The 17,598-nt window shown below is 39.6% G+C and overlaps 1 protein-coding gene across 2 annotated transcripts in view; it reads left to right on the forward strand.

The window, feature by feature from the left end:
* DIAPH3 (diaphanous related formin 3) overlaps nt 1-17,598 on the forward strand; it is a 1,718,568-nt gene that overhangs the window by 1,114,707 nt on the left and 586,263 nt on the right. For both annotated transcript variants that reach the window (XM_053707945.1, XM_053707946.1), the window contains exon 21: nt 6,845-7,084. In XM_053707945.1, coding sequence (XP_053563920.1) covers nt 6,845-7,084 — 240 coding nt within the window. The remainder of the gene's footprint in view (nt 1-6,844; nt 7,085-17,598) is intronic.

Genomic DNA, 17,598 nt, shown 5'->3' on the forward strand with positions numbered 1-17,598 from the left:
ATAATCATAGCAGTGTCTGAAGCCGTTTGTCTTAGACACTGCAGTGTTCTGCTTCCTCAGCATTTGAAATAGAAGGTGCCGTGTGAGTCACGTGACCTACAGTACTGATGTAGAATGCGCGTTACAACATGGCAGTTTACATAGCAAGTGCTAGGCTGCAGATTAACCCTTTGAGTGCCAAGCACTTTCCCACCTAGTTGCTAAGCTGTTTTAAGTTGTTTTTTTTTTCATTTGTTTTTTTTTCATTGCTTTTTATACAAGGCATCTCTCCTCTCTCTTAGATTTTAATGTTCCTCCCCTTTTCTTAGACAATTCATTGAGTTCTGCCCCTGTGAAGACAGCACTATATTCTTTCTCCAAACTAGAGACTGTTTGATTATCTGGCCCAAAGAAAGTAATAATGCTGTCTGGGAAACTGAAGCTGACAGTTTTTTAGTTTTAATTTAAATAAAAGACATGCAAAGTTCAATCTAATTTATAAAAGATACACATATACAGTATACAAAGTATGAGCCTAATTTGTTACACAAGAACTGTAATGGCATAATCAGAATTTTAAAAATCACAATCCTAAATACACTGCTGTGTACAAAATAGAATACAAAATAGAAACTGCACATTTTGAATGTAATATAATTTAGTTTGAAGTGTGAATTCATATAAAATATAAAGCACAAAGTTTAAATGCAGCAGAAAAGTCATGTTATGCAGTGCTATATTGCACTGGGCTTGTCTCTCCTTCAGATACAAAAAGGCAGGGAATGCCTCTTGGAGAAGCACAGCAAAATCTGCCTTTTGAATATTTCACTAGGGATCTCACAGTGCTGGAGGATCATTTTAGAATATCTCACCTGAGCGGAGAGGTTTTGAATATCGGGGCCTCAGAGTGCTGCTACTTGAACAGAGGGAGGGGAGATTGTAGTTTTGGGTAGTGAACAATTGCACACTTTGGGTGATAGTGACAAGTGTGCCACAGGTGTCGGGAGGAACTGACCCTTAACCTTCTCATGTTGTGTTGTCTTTATACTCCTCTATTAGATCCTCTGCTTACACAGCACTATATGGGATCTCTTATGGAAGCTGTCTTTCTTTCATCCAGATGGTGAGAGTCCACGATCCATTACTCATGGGAATTACTCTTCTCTGCCACTAGGAGGAGACAAATATTCCCAAATCTCAATAGCTCTTTAAAACCCCTCCCACCTCACACATTCCTTAGTCTTTACTTTGCCCCCGCTGGAGGTGGTTGAAGAATGAGGATGTGTATTTTTTCTTCAGAGAGAGTTCTTTTAGTCTATGTTGAGACTTGGTTCCCCTCAGAGTACAGTGCTTGTCAGAGTGATGTATTTGGGGCATGGTTTATGATTAAATGGTTTTCCCTATGAAGAAATCTGTCATAGGCCCACTATAATTATTTGCAGGTACATGTCTTCTGCCTCCCTTTATAGATATAGAGTTAGCTCAGTTGGTAAATGCCCTGACTACAAAAAAGCCTGTTTATAAGATCCAAGGTCACAGGTTTAAATCCCTGCAGGGCCGACTCAGCCCTTCATCCTTCCGAGGTCGATAGAATGGGTACCATTAAATTGGGTAAAAATAACAACTATTACTATTCAGCTGTCGATTTGGCTAATTCCGAGAGTGAGTGCTAAAAAAGCGCTTTGAGTCCCACTGGGAGAAAGGTGCTATATAAATACTAATTATTATTATTATTATTATTATTATTATTATTATTATTATTATTATTATCCTTTGGCTTCCAGTACCACTTATATGCTGATGATACCCAAATCTATGTTTCCGCTCCTGATATCTCTCCCTCTTTACTCAACCAGACTTCCAACTGCATAAATAAATATAGAGAGAAACGCTCAACCCGGGAATGAACAATAGCATAATAGCTTGTTCTATGGCTAGTTACCACCCAAGAAGCAGCCTCTCTTTGCTCAACATGTGCCTTTCACAGAGAAGAACTTTCCTGAAGCATATCAGTCTGATCCTGACTTTACAGTACAGTCCAGCCCTAAATACCAGGCAATCCCTCTCTGAACGGGAGAAACGGCAAAACCCCAGACGTACGTTTCGGCCTATTGGGGACCTCCAGGCACACTGAGCAACGGGTCCACGTCTGGATTCCCGCATCACACTTAGGGAGACTTCCCCAAGTGTCATAATTTGCATAAATAAAAAGAGAGAAGCGCTCAACCCGGGAATGAACAATAGCATAATAGCTTGTTCTATGGCTACTTACCACCCAAGAAGAAGCCTCTTTTTGCTCAACATGTGCCTTTCACAGAGAAGAATTTTCCTGAAGCTTATCAGTCTGATCCTGACTTTACAGTACAGTCCAGCCCCGAAATACCAGGCAATACCTCTCTGAACGGGAGAAACAGCAAAACCCTAGACGTACGTTTCAGCCTATTGTGGGCCTTGTCAGTGAGGTGCAGCCATATCCCTCTAGGCACACTGAGCAACGGGTCCACGTCTGGATTCCCGCATCACACTTAGGGAGATTTCCCTAAGTGTCATAATTTGCATAAATAAAAAGAGAGAAGTGCTTAGCCCGGGAATGAAAAATAGCATAATAGCTTGTTCTCTCTTTTTCTCTTCCTCCTGTACTACATTTGTTTAGTTTATGTTTTGTATTTTATCACAAATCCTTGTCATTGTATACCACTATCTTTGTACCCAGCGCTACACAATTTTACGGCACTATACAAATAAATAATAATACTACTTCTTTTCCATAACCTATGATGGTTTGGGTACTTGTTAGTGGACGAGTGTCTATGGTTAAGTATATTTTATTTTTTATATATAGTCACTCATTTAGCTACTTTACAGGCACTTTTAATTATTTAAAAGTTTTTCTATATATTATATATAGCCCTGGGACAGATCCTTCTCTATTCCCCTTGCTTTGCACCCAGCGGGTTTTTGTTGTTTGTTTTTCACGCGCCGAGTTTGAGAACGTCGAGTTTATGCTCATCAGTTTAGCGCATGTCCCTTAGACTTCTAGGAGTTACAGGTTCGCTTCGCACACTGGGTTTTGACTGTCGGGTTAGGGCACATTTTCTTGTTATGCACGCATCAGTTTTTTTTGAGTGCTCTCTGCCATTTAAACAGTCAATTGTTTGGCACATGATCAACGGTTATGTTTTCTATGCTCAGCTCAGCTTATCAAGCATTGTCTCTGTAAAGCTGCTTAGACTGGGTATATGGTTTCCTTTCCTCAAGATTTTCCTTAAATGGATTTTATATGGTTCATTGCATTATTTTGCTATATGCTATAATGGAGCAGCAAAATTTTGTCCCTAAACATACTCTGAGTTACTGAGTTTCATGAACACCTTCTACCATTAGTAGGTGTGCTTATTGTAAAAAAGCCGAAATGCCTTCTTCAGCTAATTTATGTGGCTCTTTCTTAGATTTGTTGTTGTATGCAGACCAATCTAATGCTGTCTCTTTGGTATTAAGGCACCTACTTTTTGTTCATTACAGGTTAATGCTGAAGCGGTGCCTCCTGCTATAAAATAATTAATCAAGGCCGCTGTCTCTGAGGCTTTGGCTGCTCTCCTGCCTACAAATAAGTGTAAATGGTCAGGTTAGATTTTACCTTCTACAAGTGTTATGTGCCCTCTGCGATACTGTTGTGTCTTCAGATGGTGAAGTTTCCTCTGGGAATAAGAATTCCTCATCTCAGGTAGAACCTGATAGTTACTCTTTTTTTTTTTTTTTTTTTTTTTTTTTTTTAGTTGAACATAGTAGTTCATCTTCTGATGATAAACCTTATAACTGTTTAAATTCAGTTTTTAAAACTGTTATTTATCTCTCTGAGGTTTTCCCTGTGTCTGATGTTGTATCTGACATGATTGCTCTGGAATGGTCTAAGCCAGGTATGTGTTTTAATCCTTCTGCACGGTTTAAAAAGTTATATCCTTTACCTTCTGCTAATCTAGAAGTATGGGAAAACAGTTCCCAAAGTGGAAGGAACCATTTTCACTCTAGCTAAACATACAACTATTCCTTTGGAAGACAGTACTTCATTTAAGGACCCTTTAGACAGTAAGTTAGATTCCTTTCATAAAAAGGCCTTTCTACATACTTTTTATATTCTCAGGCCAGCTACTTCTACTTACTGGTTGTCCAGTCTTAAGAACAGTTTTCTGATGACCCTGTTAGTGCAAATCTATTAAGTTTGCTTCAGAGTGCAAATTATTGTATTTGTAATGCTGTGTTTGATATTATGAAAGTGAATGTCAAAAGCATGCCTTTAGCAATTCTTGCCAAGAGTGCCTTGTGGCTTAAATACTGGAATGTTAATAGGGTGTCCAAATCTAGATTATCTTTCTTTTCAAGGAAATAAGTTATCTGGGCCTGATCTAGATTCTATTATTTCTACTATTACTGTGGGTTGCAGGAGGAGAAAAAAGCTCCTATTTGTTTTCGTTCCTTTCACCAGAATAATAAAAAGATAACTGATTCCTCTGTTCATAAGCAAGGTCCCTCTGGTTCAGCCTTGAGGCCTTATTCTAATTGGAACAAGTCCAAACAGGGCCTTGAGACCCTTACGGTTGATTAGCCACATTTTACAAGTACCCAATACATACATACATACAGGGTAAGAAATCTGTTCCCACCTTCAAGACCGAATGAAGGTACAGCCCCTGATCCAGTAGTTTTGGTAGGGGGCAGATTAAATCTCTTTCAGGAGGCTTGGTTTCAGTCTGTCCCAGATCATTGGGTTATGAATATTGTTTCTCAGGGATATTGAATTGGATTCAGAACAAGGCCTCCCAGAGGAAGTTTTTTTCTGTCCAATGTTCCAAGGAATCCTGTAAAAGCTAGGCTTTTCTGCCACAGATCTGCAAGATATGGGAGTTATTATTCTAGTTCCTTTGCGGAAACGGGATGGGATTTTATTCAAATCTCTTAATTGTTCCAAAAAAGGAAAGCACTTTCAGACCAGTTTTGAACTTAAAGACTCCAAACAAGTTTTTAAGGATTATATCTTTTAGAATGCCAACTATCATGACTTTTCTTCCTTTTGTTCTGCTAGTTCAGTTTATGTCCACAATAGATTTAAAGGATGCTTACCTTCGTATTGCATTTCATCATCAGTTTCTGAGGTTTTCTTTTCTGGAATGCATTATCAGTTTATTGCTCTTCCATTTGGTCTGGCTACAGCTCCAAGATTTTTTTCCAAGGTTCGGGGTACCCTTTTGTCTGAAATTAGAGCTCAGGGTATTGTAGTGTTTCCTTACATGGACGATTTCTTGGTACTAGCTCTGTCATTTCTTTTAGCAGAATTTCACACTAAACAACTATTGTTGTTTCTTCAAAGACATGGTTGGTGGATCAATATGCCAAAGAGTTTTTTTTTTATTCCATAGAAAAAGATTATTTTTCCATCACTGAGCAGAGACGGATGAAATTAATACCAGCTTGTCTGAACCTTCAGTCTCTTGTTCCCTTCAATGGCTCAATGTAGGGAAGTTAAAGGTCTTATCATAGCAGCTACAGATGCAATTTCATTTGCTCAATTTCACATGAGGCCTCTTCAGCTTTGTATGCTGCCTCAATGGTGCAGGGATTATACTCAGCTATCTCAAAAAATATCTTAGACTCAGTCACTAACTTGGTGGCTGAATCATCAGTTTACTATTCAGGGAGCTTCTTTTGCTCGTCCTACCTGGTCTGTGTGTGAGCACCACAGATTCAAGTCTTTCAGGGCCCTTCAAGCGTTGACTCTGTTAAAAAATATTTATATATTTTTATATATATATATATATATATATATATATATATATATATATATATATATATATATATATATATATATATATATATATATATATAAAATCTATCAATTCCAACAGGCCAGCACTCCTGGAGACATCAACCCAGGGTGCTTCCAACAGGTAAATAAATAGAAAAAAGAATGCACTCTCCAGGATTTTTATAGACATCACCTTTAATGTAATTTTTCTGGGTTTCAGCCCCTTCATCAGACACCACAAAAAATGGCAACGATATTATACTCGCCCCCACCAAGACTTATATAATGTTCATAAGAGCAGACGCTGAGCCGAGACTAATCAGCGACTCTGGCATAGCGTGGCATCAGGCGGAGACCCGACAGCCAATCTCCTATCTATGTGAATAAAACATAGTAATCTGGTATATATCATCCATAATATATGTTTAGACAAAACATGCAATATATACAATAAATGTAAAAGATAGAGCATCTCTGTATACCTATATAGAACCGATATTAAACACACATATTTCCTCGCTGGTTTGTATACCACTGTCACCTTGGCAACCAAGCATCAGCACACAGCCTTAATTGTATACAAAGAAGCGGAGTATCACACACAAGAAAGTAATAGTACCAATAAAGTATCGTCTGACTGGCTTGCACAACTAGCTAATGCTAATGTTTCAATGTATACAATGTCTGCTATTTACAGTTCCAATATATCTTGCTATCAGTATATGGTAGTTGTCATGGCAAAGAGTCTATAACTAGGAGTTCCTATCTGCATCCCTATTAATTCAAATTATATTTAACATAATGTATCCAGTTATAGTTAGCTTAATGACTAATAGCTGGATTTTCATTATGAGGTATCCTTTTCTTTCTCACACTAGTGAAAAATGTTCCTCCTTTATATCTGACAGGGTTGTTTTGATAAGCCAATGATATTGAAGTATACCATAAGCATTTACTGCTTAGTTTAAATTTTTACGTTTTACTTAACATTTTATATGCAAAATATTTTACTGTTGTTCTCGGATATGCATTAAATATGTATTTATTTGTTCTTGTTTTAATCAGATGAGCAGTGTAAAAAACCTCAGTCAACGTCTGAATGCCATTTTATTTTGGCTTCAATTTGAAGAGCAAGTAAACAATATCAAACCTGATATTATGGCTGTAAGTGAAGCATGTGAGGAGATTAAAAAAAGTAAAAGTTTCAGTAAACTTTTGGAGATTGTGCTGCTTATTGGAAACTACATGAATGCTGGTTCTCGGAATGCACAGACTTTTGGCTATAACCTCAGCTCCCTCTGCAAAGTGAGTGTCTAACAGACTTTTTTCCCCCTATTATTTTAATAATTATTATTATAAGGTATTTGTAGAGCACCAACAGATTCTGCAGCGCTATGTATATTGTAACCTTACTTATTCTTATATTAAACTATTAAATCTGTACGGTTTTAGATATATTCTAGATCTATAGATAGATATATTCTAGATCTCAAGATATATATAGATAGATATATTCTAGATCTCAAGAGAAGTGTATAGTTCCTTAAGCTGATGTTTCTAATTGGCAAATATTGTTTTTATTTACAGATGGAATGCATAGGTAGTTTCTAGATGTAATAGCAGGTCTAAATGTTTTAGTGATGAGCCCATATAAATGAGTACTCCATCAATAAGAACTTTAATGGTGACCTGATAAGACTTGGTTTTGTGTTTCTATAGTTTAATAGTGGTGGTATATTTCTGGTTGATTTTGCACATCTGACCTTTGCACCTGTGTAAATTACCACTGTGCTAATTTTTTTTTTTTACTTGTTTCCATGCACAAAGGTTAGGTATTTGTAATCTATATTATAACTTGGAGATTCCTGGTTTTTGTATATTGCACCATCTAGCACAGTAATGGCCAACTTTGTAACATTGTGGGGGCTGTGAGTGTATGGAGATCAGTATTTCTTCTATAAGCTACAACAAGTCCACGGATTCATCCTTTACTTGTGGGATATTATCCTCCTGCTAACAGGAAGTGGCAAAGAGCACCACAGCAGAGCTGTCTATATAGCTGCTCCCTTAGCTCCATCCCCCAGTCATTCTCTTTGCCTACTCTAAGTACTAGGAAGGGTAAAGTGAAAGAGGTGATAAAATATTAGTTTTTAATTTCTTCAAGCAAGAGTTTTTTGTTTTAAATGGTACCGGTGTGTACTATTTACTCTCAGGCAGCAGATGGATGAAGACTTCTGCCTGGAGGATGATGATCTTAGCATTTGTAACTAAGATCCAGTGCTGTTCCCACAGAGGCTGAGGGGTACAAGAAACTTCAGTGTGAGGAACGTTTTCATGCTTTATAGCAGTGAGGTATGTTCAGTCATTTTTTCTGGAGAGACTGTGTATTTCAGAAAGGCTGACAGTATCCCCATGAGGGTAAGGGTAAGCAGTAATCCTAAGAGCTATAGAAAGGCATTACTAAGCTTGCATAAGGGGCTAGTTAAAAAATGGTTGACACTGAGTTTTGAATGTTTGTGGGCAAACGTTTTTATGAACTGGGAGTGCAGTTAACGTTTTGTGGGCAATAACGTTTTTTGGGCAAACTTTATTGAGGGTACACTTGGCTTATTTTTGGGTCTCAGAACCCACATGGCTAGTTTAAAACCGCTCTGGTGCGGTTCTTTGAGGCTTTAGAGACATTGAGTAATATGGGCGGGACCTATTTTCCCGCCTCAGATGCGCAGTTGTTTTCTCACAGCAAGCTCAAACTCCTGCGGGCCCTTGTAGATGTTTTGGGCCAAATCAAAGCTTTAACCCCATATTTACCATCCCTGAGGGCAGGTAGGGCTGTGGCAAGGTGCTGGTGTTTTTTTTTCTTTCATGTAATTAGCAAGAGTCCATGAGCTAGTGACGTATGGGATATACATTCCTACCAGGAGGGGCAAAGTTTCCCAAACCTCAAAATGCCTATAAATACACCCCTCACCACACCCACAATTCAGTTTTACAAACTTTGCCTCCGATGGAGGTGGTGAAGTAAGTTTGTGCTAGATTCTACGTTGATATGCGCTCCGCAGCAAGTTGGAGCCCGGTTTTCCTCTCAGCGTGCAGTGAATGTCAGAGGGATGTGAGGAGAGTATTGCCTATTTGAATGCAGTGATCTCCTTCTAAGGGGTCTATTTCATAGGTTCTCTGTTATCGGTCGTAGAGATTCATCTCTTACCTCCCTTTTCAGATCGACGATATACTCTTATATATACCATTACCTCTGCTGATTCTCGTTTCAGTACTGGTTTGGCTATCTGCTATATGTAGATGAGTGTCCTGGGGTAAGTAAGTCTTATTTTTTGTGACACTCCTAGCTATGGTTGGGCACTTTGTTTTTAAAGTTCTAAATATATGTATTCAAACATTTATTTGCCTTGACTCAGAATGTTCAACTTTCCTTATTTTCAGACAGTCAGTTTCATATTTGGGATAATGCATTTTAATTTAACATTTTTCTTACCTTAAAATTTGACTTTTTCCCTGTGGGCTGTTAGGTTCGCGGGGGCTGAAAATGCTTCATTTTATTGCGTCATTCTTGGCGCGGACTTTTTTGGCGCAAAAATTCTATTTCCGTTTCCGGCGTCATACGTGTCGCCGGAAGTTGCGTCATTTTTTGACGTTATTTTGCGCCAAAAATGTCGGCGTTCCGGATGTGGCGTCATTTTTGGCGCCAAAAAGCATTTAGGCGCCAAATAATGTGGGCGTCTTATTTGGCGCGAAAAAATATGGGCGTCACTTTTGTCTCCACATTATTTAAGTCTCATTTTTTATTGCTTCTGGTTGCTAGAAGCTTGTTCTTTGGCATTTTTTCCCATTCCTGAAACTGTCATTTAAGGAATTTGATCAATTTTGCTTTATATATGTTGTTTTTTCTCTTACATATTGCAAGATGTCTCACGTTGCATCTGAGTCAGAAGATACTACAGGAAAATCGCTGTCAAGTGCTGAATCTACCAAAGCTAAGTGTATCTGCTGTAAACTTTTGGTAGCTATTCCTCCAGCTGTTGTTTGTATTGATTGTCATGACAAACTTGTTAAAGCAGATAATATTTCCTTTAGTAAAGTACCATTGCCTGTTGCAGTTCCTTCAACATCTAAGGTGCAGAATGTTCCTGATAATATAAGAGATTTTGTTTCTGAATCCATAAAGAAGGCTATGTCTGTTATTTCTCCTTCTAGTAAACATAAAAAATCTTTTAAAACTTCTCTCCCTACAGATGAATTTTTAACTGAACATCATCATTCTGATTCTGATGAGTCCTCTGGTTCAGAGGATTCTGTCTCAGAGGTTGATGCTGATAAATCTTCATATTTATTTAAAATGGAATTTATTCGTTCTTTACTTAAAGAAGTACTAATTGCTTTAGAAATAGAGGATTCTGGTCCTCTTGATACTAATTCTAAACGTTTAGATAAGGTATTTAAAGCTCCTGTGGTTATTCCAGAAGTTTTTCCTGTTCCTAATGCTATTTCTGCAGTAATTTCCAAAGAATGGGATAATTTGGGTAATTCATTTACTCCTTCTAAACGTTTTAAGCAATTATATCCTGTGCCGTCTGACAGATTAGAATTTTGGGACAAGATCCCTAAAGTTGATGGGGCTATTTCTACCCTTGCTAAACGTACTACTATTCCTACGTCAGATGGTACTTCGTTTAAGGATCCTCTAGATAGGAAAATTGAGTCCTTTCTAAGAAAAGCTTATCTGTGTTCAGGTAATCTTCTTAGACCTGCTATATCTTTGGCTGATGTTGCTGCAGCTTCAACTTTTTGGTTGGAAACTTTAGCGCAACAAGTAACACATCGTGATTCTCATGATATTATTATTCTTCTTCAGCATGCTAATAATTTTATCTGTGATGCCATTTTTGATATTATCAGAGTTGATGTCAGGTTTATGTCTCTAGCTATTTTAGCTAGAAGAGCTTTATGGCTTAAAACTTGGAATGCTGATATGGCTTCTAAATCAACTTTACTTTCCATTTCTTTCCAGGGTAACAAATTATTTGGTTCTCAGTTGGATTCCATTATTTCAACTGTTACTGGTGGGAAAGGAACTTTTTTACCACAGGATAAAAAATCTAAAGGTAAAAACAGGGCTAATAATCGTTTTCGTTCCTTTCGTTTCAACAAAGAACAAAAGCCTGATCCTTCATCCTCAGGAGCAGTTTCAGTTTGGAGACCATCTCCAGTCTGGAATAAATCCAAGCCAGCTAGAAAGGCAAAGCCTGCTTCTAAGTCCACATGAAGGTGCGGCCCTCATTCCAGCTCAGCTGGTAGGGGGCAGGTTACGTTTTTTCAAGGAAATTTGGATCAATTCTGTTCACAATCTTTGGATTCAGAGCATTGTTTCAGAAGGGTACAGAATTGGTTTCAAGTTGAGACCTCCTGCAAAGAGATTTTTTCTTTCCCGTGTCCCAGTAAATCCAGTAAAAGCTCAAGCATTTCTGAAATGTGTTTCAGATCTAGAGTTGACTGGAGTAATTATGCCAGTTCCAGTTCCGGAACAGGGGATGGGGTTTTATTCAAATCTCTTCATTGTACCAAAGAAGGAGAATTCTTTCAGACCAGTTCTGGATCTAAAAATATTGAATCGTTATGTAAGGATACCAACGTTCAAGATGGTAACTGTAAGGACTATCTTACCTTTTGTTCAGCAAGGGAATTATATGTCCACGATAGATTTACAGGATGCATATCTGCATATTCCGATTCATCCAGATCATTATCAGTTCCTGAGATTCTCGTTTCTGGACAAGCATTACCAATTTGTGGCTCTGCCGTTTGGCCTAGCTACAGCTCCAAGAATTTTTACAAAGGTTCTCGGTGCCCTGCTGTCTGTAATCAGAGAACAGGGTATTGTGGTATTTCCTTATTTGGACGATATCTTGGTACTTGCTCAGTCTTTACATTTAGCAGAATCTCATACGAATCGACTTGTGTTGTTTCTTCAAGATCATGGTTGGAGGATCAATTTACCAAAAAGTTCTTTGATTCCTCAGACAAGGGTAACCTTTCTGGGTTTCCAGATGGATTCAGTGTCCATGACTCTGTCTTTAACAGACAAGAGACGTCTAAAGCTGATTACAGCTTGTCGAAACCTTCAGTCACAATCATTCCCTTCGGTAGCCTTATGCATGGAAATTCTAGGTCTTATGACTGCTGCATCGGACGCGATCCCCTTTGCTCGTTTTCACATGCGACCTCTTCAGCTCTGTATGCTGAAGCAATGGTGCAAGGATTACACGAAGATATCTCAATTAATATCTTTAAAACCGATTGTTCGACACTCTCTAACATGGTGGACAGATCACCATCGTTTAATTCAGGGGGCTTCTTTTGTGCTTCCGACCTGGACTGTAATTTCAACAGATGCAAGTCTCACAGGTTGGGGAGCTGTGTGGGGATCTCTGACGGCACAAGGAGTTTGGGAATCTCAGGAGGTGAGATTACCGATCAATATTTTGGAACTCCGTGCAATTTTCAGAGCTCTTCAGTTTTGGCCTCTTCTGAAGAGAGAATCGTTCATTTGTTTTCAGACAGACAATGTCACAACTGTGGCATACATCAATCATCAAGGAGGGACTCACAGTCCTCTGGCTATGAAAGAAGTATCTCGAATTTTGGTTTGGGCGGAATCCAGCTCCTGTCTAATCTCTGCGGTTCATATCCCAGGTGTAGACAATTGGGAAGCGGATTATCTCAGTCGCCAAACGTTGCATCCGGGCGAATGGTCTCTTCACCCAGAGGTATTTCTTCAGATTGTTCAAATGTGGGAACTTCCAGAAATAGATCTGATGGCGTCCCATCTAAACAAGAAACTTCCCAGGTATCTGTCCAGATCCCGGGATCCTCAGGCGGAGGCAGTGGATGCATTATCACTTCCTTGGAAGTATCATCCTGTCTATATCTTTCCGCCTCTAGTTCTTCTTCCAAGAGTAATCTCCAAGATTCTGAAGGAATGCTCGTTTGTTCTGCTGGTAGCTCCGGCATGGCCTCACAGGTTTTGGTATGCGGATCTTGTCCGGATGGCCTCTTGCCAACCATGGACTCTTCCGTTAAGACCAGACCTTCTGTCACAAGGCCCTTTTTTCCATCAGGATCTGAAATCCTTAAATTTAAAGGTATGGAGATTGAACGCTTGATTCTTGGTCAAAGAGGTTTCTCTGACTCTGTGATTAATACTATGTTACAGGCTCGTAAATCTGTATCTCGAGAGATATATTATAGAGTCTGGAAGACTTATATTTCTTGGTGTCTTTCTCATCATTTTTCCTGGCATTCTTTTAGAATACCGAGAATTTTACAGTTCCTTCAGGATGGTTTAGATAAGGGTTTGTCCGCAAGTTCTTTGAAAGGACAAATCTCTGCTCTTTCTGTTCTTTTTCACAGAAAGATTGCTATTCTTCCTGATATTCATTGTTTTGTACAAGCGTTGGTTCGTATAAAACCTGTCATTAAGTCAATTTCTCCTCCTTGGAGTTTGAATTTGGTTCTGGGAGCTCTTCAAGCTCCTCCGTTTGAACCTATGCATTCATTGGACATTAAATTACTTTCTTGGAAAGTTTTGTTCCTTTTGGCCATCTCTTCTGCCAGAAGAGTTTCTGAATTATCTGCTCTTTCTTGTGAGTCTCCTTTTCTGATTTTTCATCAGGATAAGGCGGTGTTGCGAACTTCTTTTGAATTTTTACCTAAAGTTGTGAATTCCAACAACATTAGTAGAGAAATTGTGGTTCCTTCATTATGTCCTAATCCTAAGAATTCTAAGGAGAAATCGTTGCATTCTTTGGATGTTGTTAGAGCTTTGAAATATTATGTTGAAGCTACGAAATCTTTTCGTAAGACTTCTAGTCTATTTGTTATCTTTTCCGGTTCTAGAAAAGGCCAGAAAGCTTCTGCCATTTCTTTGGCATCTTGGTTGAAATCTTTAATTCATCTTGCCTATGTTGAGTCGGGTAAAACTCCGCCTCAGAGAATTACAGCTCATTCTACTAGGTCAGTTTCTACTTCCTGGGCGTTTTGGAATGAAGCTTCGGTTGACCAGATCTGCAAAGCAGCAACTTGGTCCTCTTTGCATACTTTTACTAAATTCTACCATTTTGATGTATTTTCTTCTTCTGAAGCAGTTTTTGGTAGAAAAGTACTTCAGGCAGCGGTTTCAGTTTGAATCTTCTGCTTATGTTTTTCGTTAAACTTTATTTTGGGTGTGGATTATTTTCAGCAGGAATTGGCTGTCTTTATTTTATCCCTCCCTCTCTAGTGACTCTTGTGTGGAAAGATCCACATCTTGGGTAGTCATTATCCCATACGTCACTAGCTCATGGACTCTTGCTAATTACATGAAAGAAAACATAATTTATGTAAGAACTTACCTGATAAATTAATTTCTTTCATATTAGCAAGAGTCCATGAGGCCCGCCCTTTTTTTGTGGTGGTTATGATTTTGTATAAAGCACAATTATTCCAATTCCTTATTTTATATGCTTTCGCACTTTTTTTATCACCCCACTTCTTGGCTATTCGTTAAACTGAATTGTGGGTGTGGTGAGGGGTGTATTTATACGCATTTTGAGGTTTGGGAAACTTTGCCCCTCCTGGTAGGAATGTATATCCCATACGTCACTAGCTCATGGACTCTTGCTAATATGAAAGAAATGAATTTATCAGGTAAGTTCTTACATAAATTATGTTTTTCCCGGATTTAGGCCTTATTTCAATCCGGTTTGCACATTAAAGGGTTAAATGTTAAATTTCCTCGTGGGGCAAACTTAACTACACATATTGAGTCTGCTATAAAAAATTTGAAAAATCTGGTGCATTTTAAAGCAGTTTTGCAAAACGTGTATGCTTTTTTTTCTCTTAAAGGCGCAGTACCGTTTTTTAAGATGTTATTTTTTTCAGTAAATAAAGTGTCTTCATGCTTGTTTGTAGTCATTACTAGCCTGTTCAACATGTCTGACATTGAGGAAAGTAATTTTTCAATATGTTTAGAAGCCATTGTGGAACCCCCACTTAGAATGTGTCCCTCATGCACTGAAAGGTCAATAAATTGCAAAGAACATATTTTAGCTACTAAAAGTATGTTGCAGGATGATTCTCAGTCAGAAGGGAATCAGGTTATGCCATCTAATTCTCCCCATGTGTCACAACCATTAACGCCCGCACAAGTGACGCCAAGTACTTCTAGTGCGTCTAATTCTTTCACCCTGCAAGATATGGCCGCAGTTATGAATACTACCCTCACTGAGGTTTTATCTAAGCTGCCTGGGTTGCAGAGGAAGCGCAGTAGGTCTGGTGTGAGAACGCATGCTGAGCCCTCTGACACTTTATTAGCCATATCCGATGTACCCTCACAATGTTCTGAGTTGGGGGTGAGAGATTTGCTGTCTGAGGGAGAGATTTCTGATTCAGGAAAGATGTTCCCTCAGACAGACTCAGATATGACGGCTTTTAAATGTAAACTAGAACACCTCCGCTTATTGCTCAGGGAGGTTTTAGCGACTCTGGATGATTGTGACCCTATTGTAGTTCCAGAGAAATTGCGTAAAATGGACAGATTTCTAGAGGTTCCTGCCTACACTGATGTTTTTCTGGTCCCTAAGAGGATTTTGGACATTGTTACTAAGGAGTGGGATAGACCAGGTATTCCGTTCGCTCCTCCTCCTCCTACTTTTAAGAAAATGTTTCCTATATCAGACACCATATGGGACTCGTGGCAGACGGTCCCTAAGGTGGAGGGAGCTATTTCTACCCTGGCTAAGCGTACAACTATACCTATTGCGGACAGTTGTGCTTTCAAAGATCCTATGGATAAAAAATTAGAGGGTCTCCTAAAGAAAATATTGGTTCATCAGGGTTTTCTTCTCCAACCTATAGCGTGCATTGTTCCTGTAACTGCTGCAGCTGCTTTTTGGTTCGAGGCTCTGGAGGAGGTTCTTCAGGTTGAGACCCTATTAGATGATATTCTGTATAGAATTAGGGCTCTCAAGCTAGCTAATTCTTTCATTACAGATGCCACTTTTCAACTGGCTAAATTAGCGGCAAAGAATTCAGGTTTTGCCATTTTAGCGTGTAGAGCGTATGGCTTAAGTCCTGGTCTGCTGATGTGTCATCAAAATCTAAGCTTTTAGCCATCCATTTCAAGGGTAAGACCCTATTTGGGCCTGAACTGAAAGAGGTCATTTCAGACATCACTGGAGGGAAAGGCTATGCCCTTCCTCAGGATAAGACAAATAAGATGAGGACCAAAAAAAATAATTTCCGTTCCTTTCGAATCTTCAAAGGTGGTCCCTCTACCCCTTCCCCTGCTGCAAAGCAAGAGGGGAATTTTGCTCAATCCAAGTCAGTCTGGAGACCTAACCAGACTTGGAACAAGGGTAAACAGGCCAAGAAGCCCACTGCTGCCACCAAGACTGCATGAAGGGGTAGCCCCCGATCCGGGACCGGATCTAGTAGGGGGCAGACTTTCTCTCTTTGCTCAGGCTTGGGCAAGAGACATTCAGGACTCCTGGGCTTTAGAAATCGTAACCCAGGGGTATCTTCTAGTTTTCAAAGATTCTCCTCCAAGGGGGAGATTCCATCTTTCTCAATTGTCTGTAAACTAAACAAAAAGAGAGGCGTTCTTACGCTATGTAGAAGACCTATATACCGTGGGAGTGATCTGCCCAGTTCCGAAAACAGAACAGGGGCAGGGGTTCTACTCCAATCTTTTTGTGGTTCCCAAAAAAGAGGGAACTTTCAGACCAATTTTAGATCTCAAGATCCTAAACAAATTCCTCAGAGTCCCATCCTTCAAGATGGAGACCATTCGGACTATTTTACCAATGATCCAGGAGGGTCAATATATGACCACCGTGGACTTTAAGGATGTGTATCTACACATCCCTATCCACAAAGATCATCACCAATTCCTCAGGTTCGCCTTTCTGGACACTAATGGTTGCGGCAATGGACATAGTTCTGTTTGCTCGCTTGCATCTCAGACCACTGCATCTATGCATGATCGAACAGTGGAATGGAGATTATGCAGATTTATCACCTCAGATAAATCTGGATCAAGAGACCAGAGACTCTCTTCTTTGGTGGTTGTCACAGGATCATCTGTACCAGGGAATGCGTTTCCGCAGGCCAGCGTGGGTCATAGTGACGACGGACGCCAGCCTATTGGGCTGGGGTGCAGTCTGGAATTCCCTGAAAGCACAGGGTTAGTGGACGCAGGAGGAGGCTCTCCTCCCGATAAATATTCTAGAACTAGGAGCGATATTCAACGCGCTTAAGGCGTAGCCTCAGCTGGCTTCGGCCAGATTCATAAGATTTCAGTCGGACAATATCATGACTGTAGCATGCATCAATCATCAGGGGGGAACAAAGTGTTCTCTAGCGATGAGGTTACCAAAATAATTTGATGGGCAGTGTCATGGTCCTATCTCACACATTCCACCTTAATATATACTTTGCCATATCAAGCCTATACCACCTTAACATTGTCTCCTCCTGCCTATAAAGCCTGCACTGTCTAATTACTCTTTGCTGGTTTATTGAAGTGATTAACTCACATCTCCAGCTTGTATCCTGGTGAAAGAAAGTACTCAGCTGCATTTAAACTACTTCACTTGCACACCTTGGCAAAAGCGCTGCTTGTTGTCTTCCTACCCGGCTTACTCTGACGTCACTACAAGCCATTCACTCGTCACACGCTGCTCAGGCCTGGCAGCATTCCAACTTCACAGCGTGCACAGACTTCCAGCTGCTCTGACACAGCCTTCCGGATCTCAAGCACTCACAGTGCC

Source organism: Bombina bombina, chromosome 3, assembly GCF_027579735.1.
Source record: "Bombina bombina isolate aBomBom1 chromosome 3, aBomBom1.pri, whole genome shotgun sequence".
Lineage (NCBI taxonomy): Eukaryota > Metazoa > Chordata > Amphibia > Anura > Bombinatoridae > Bombina > Bombina bombina.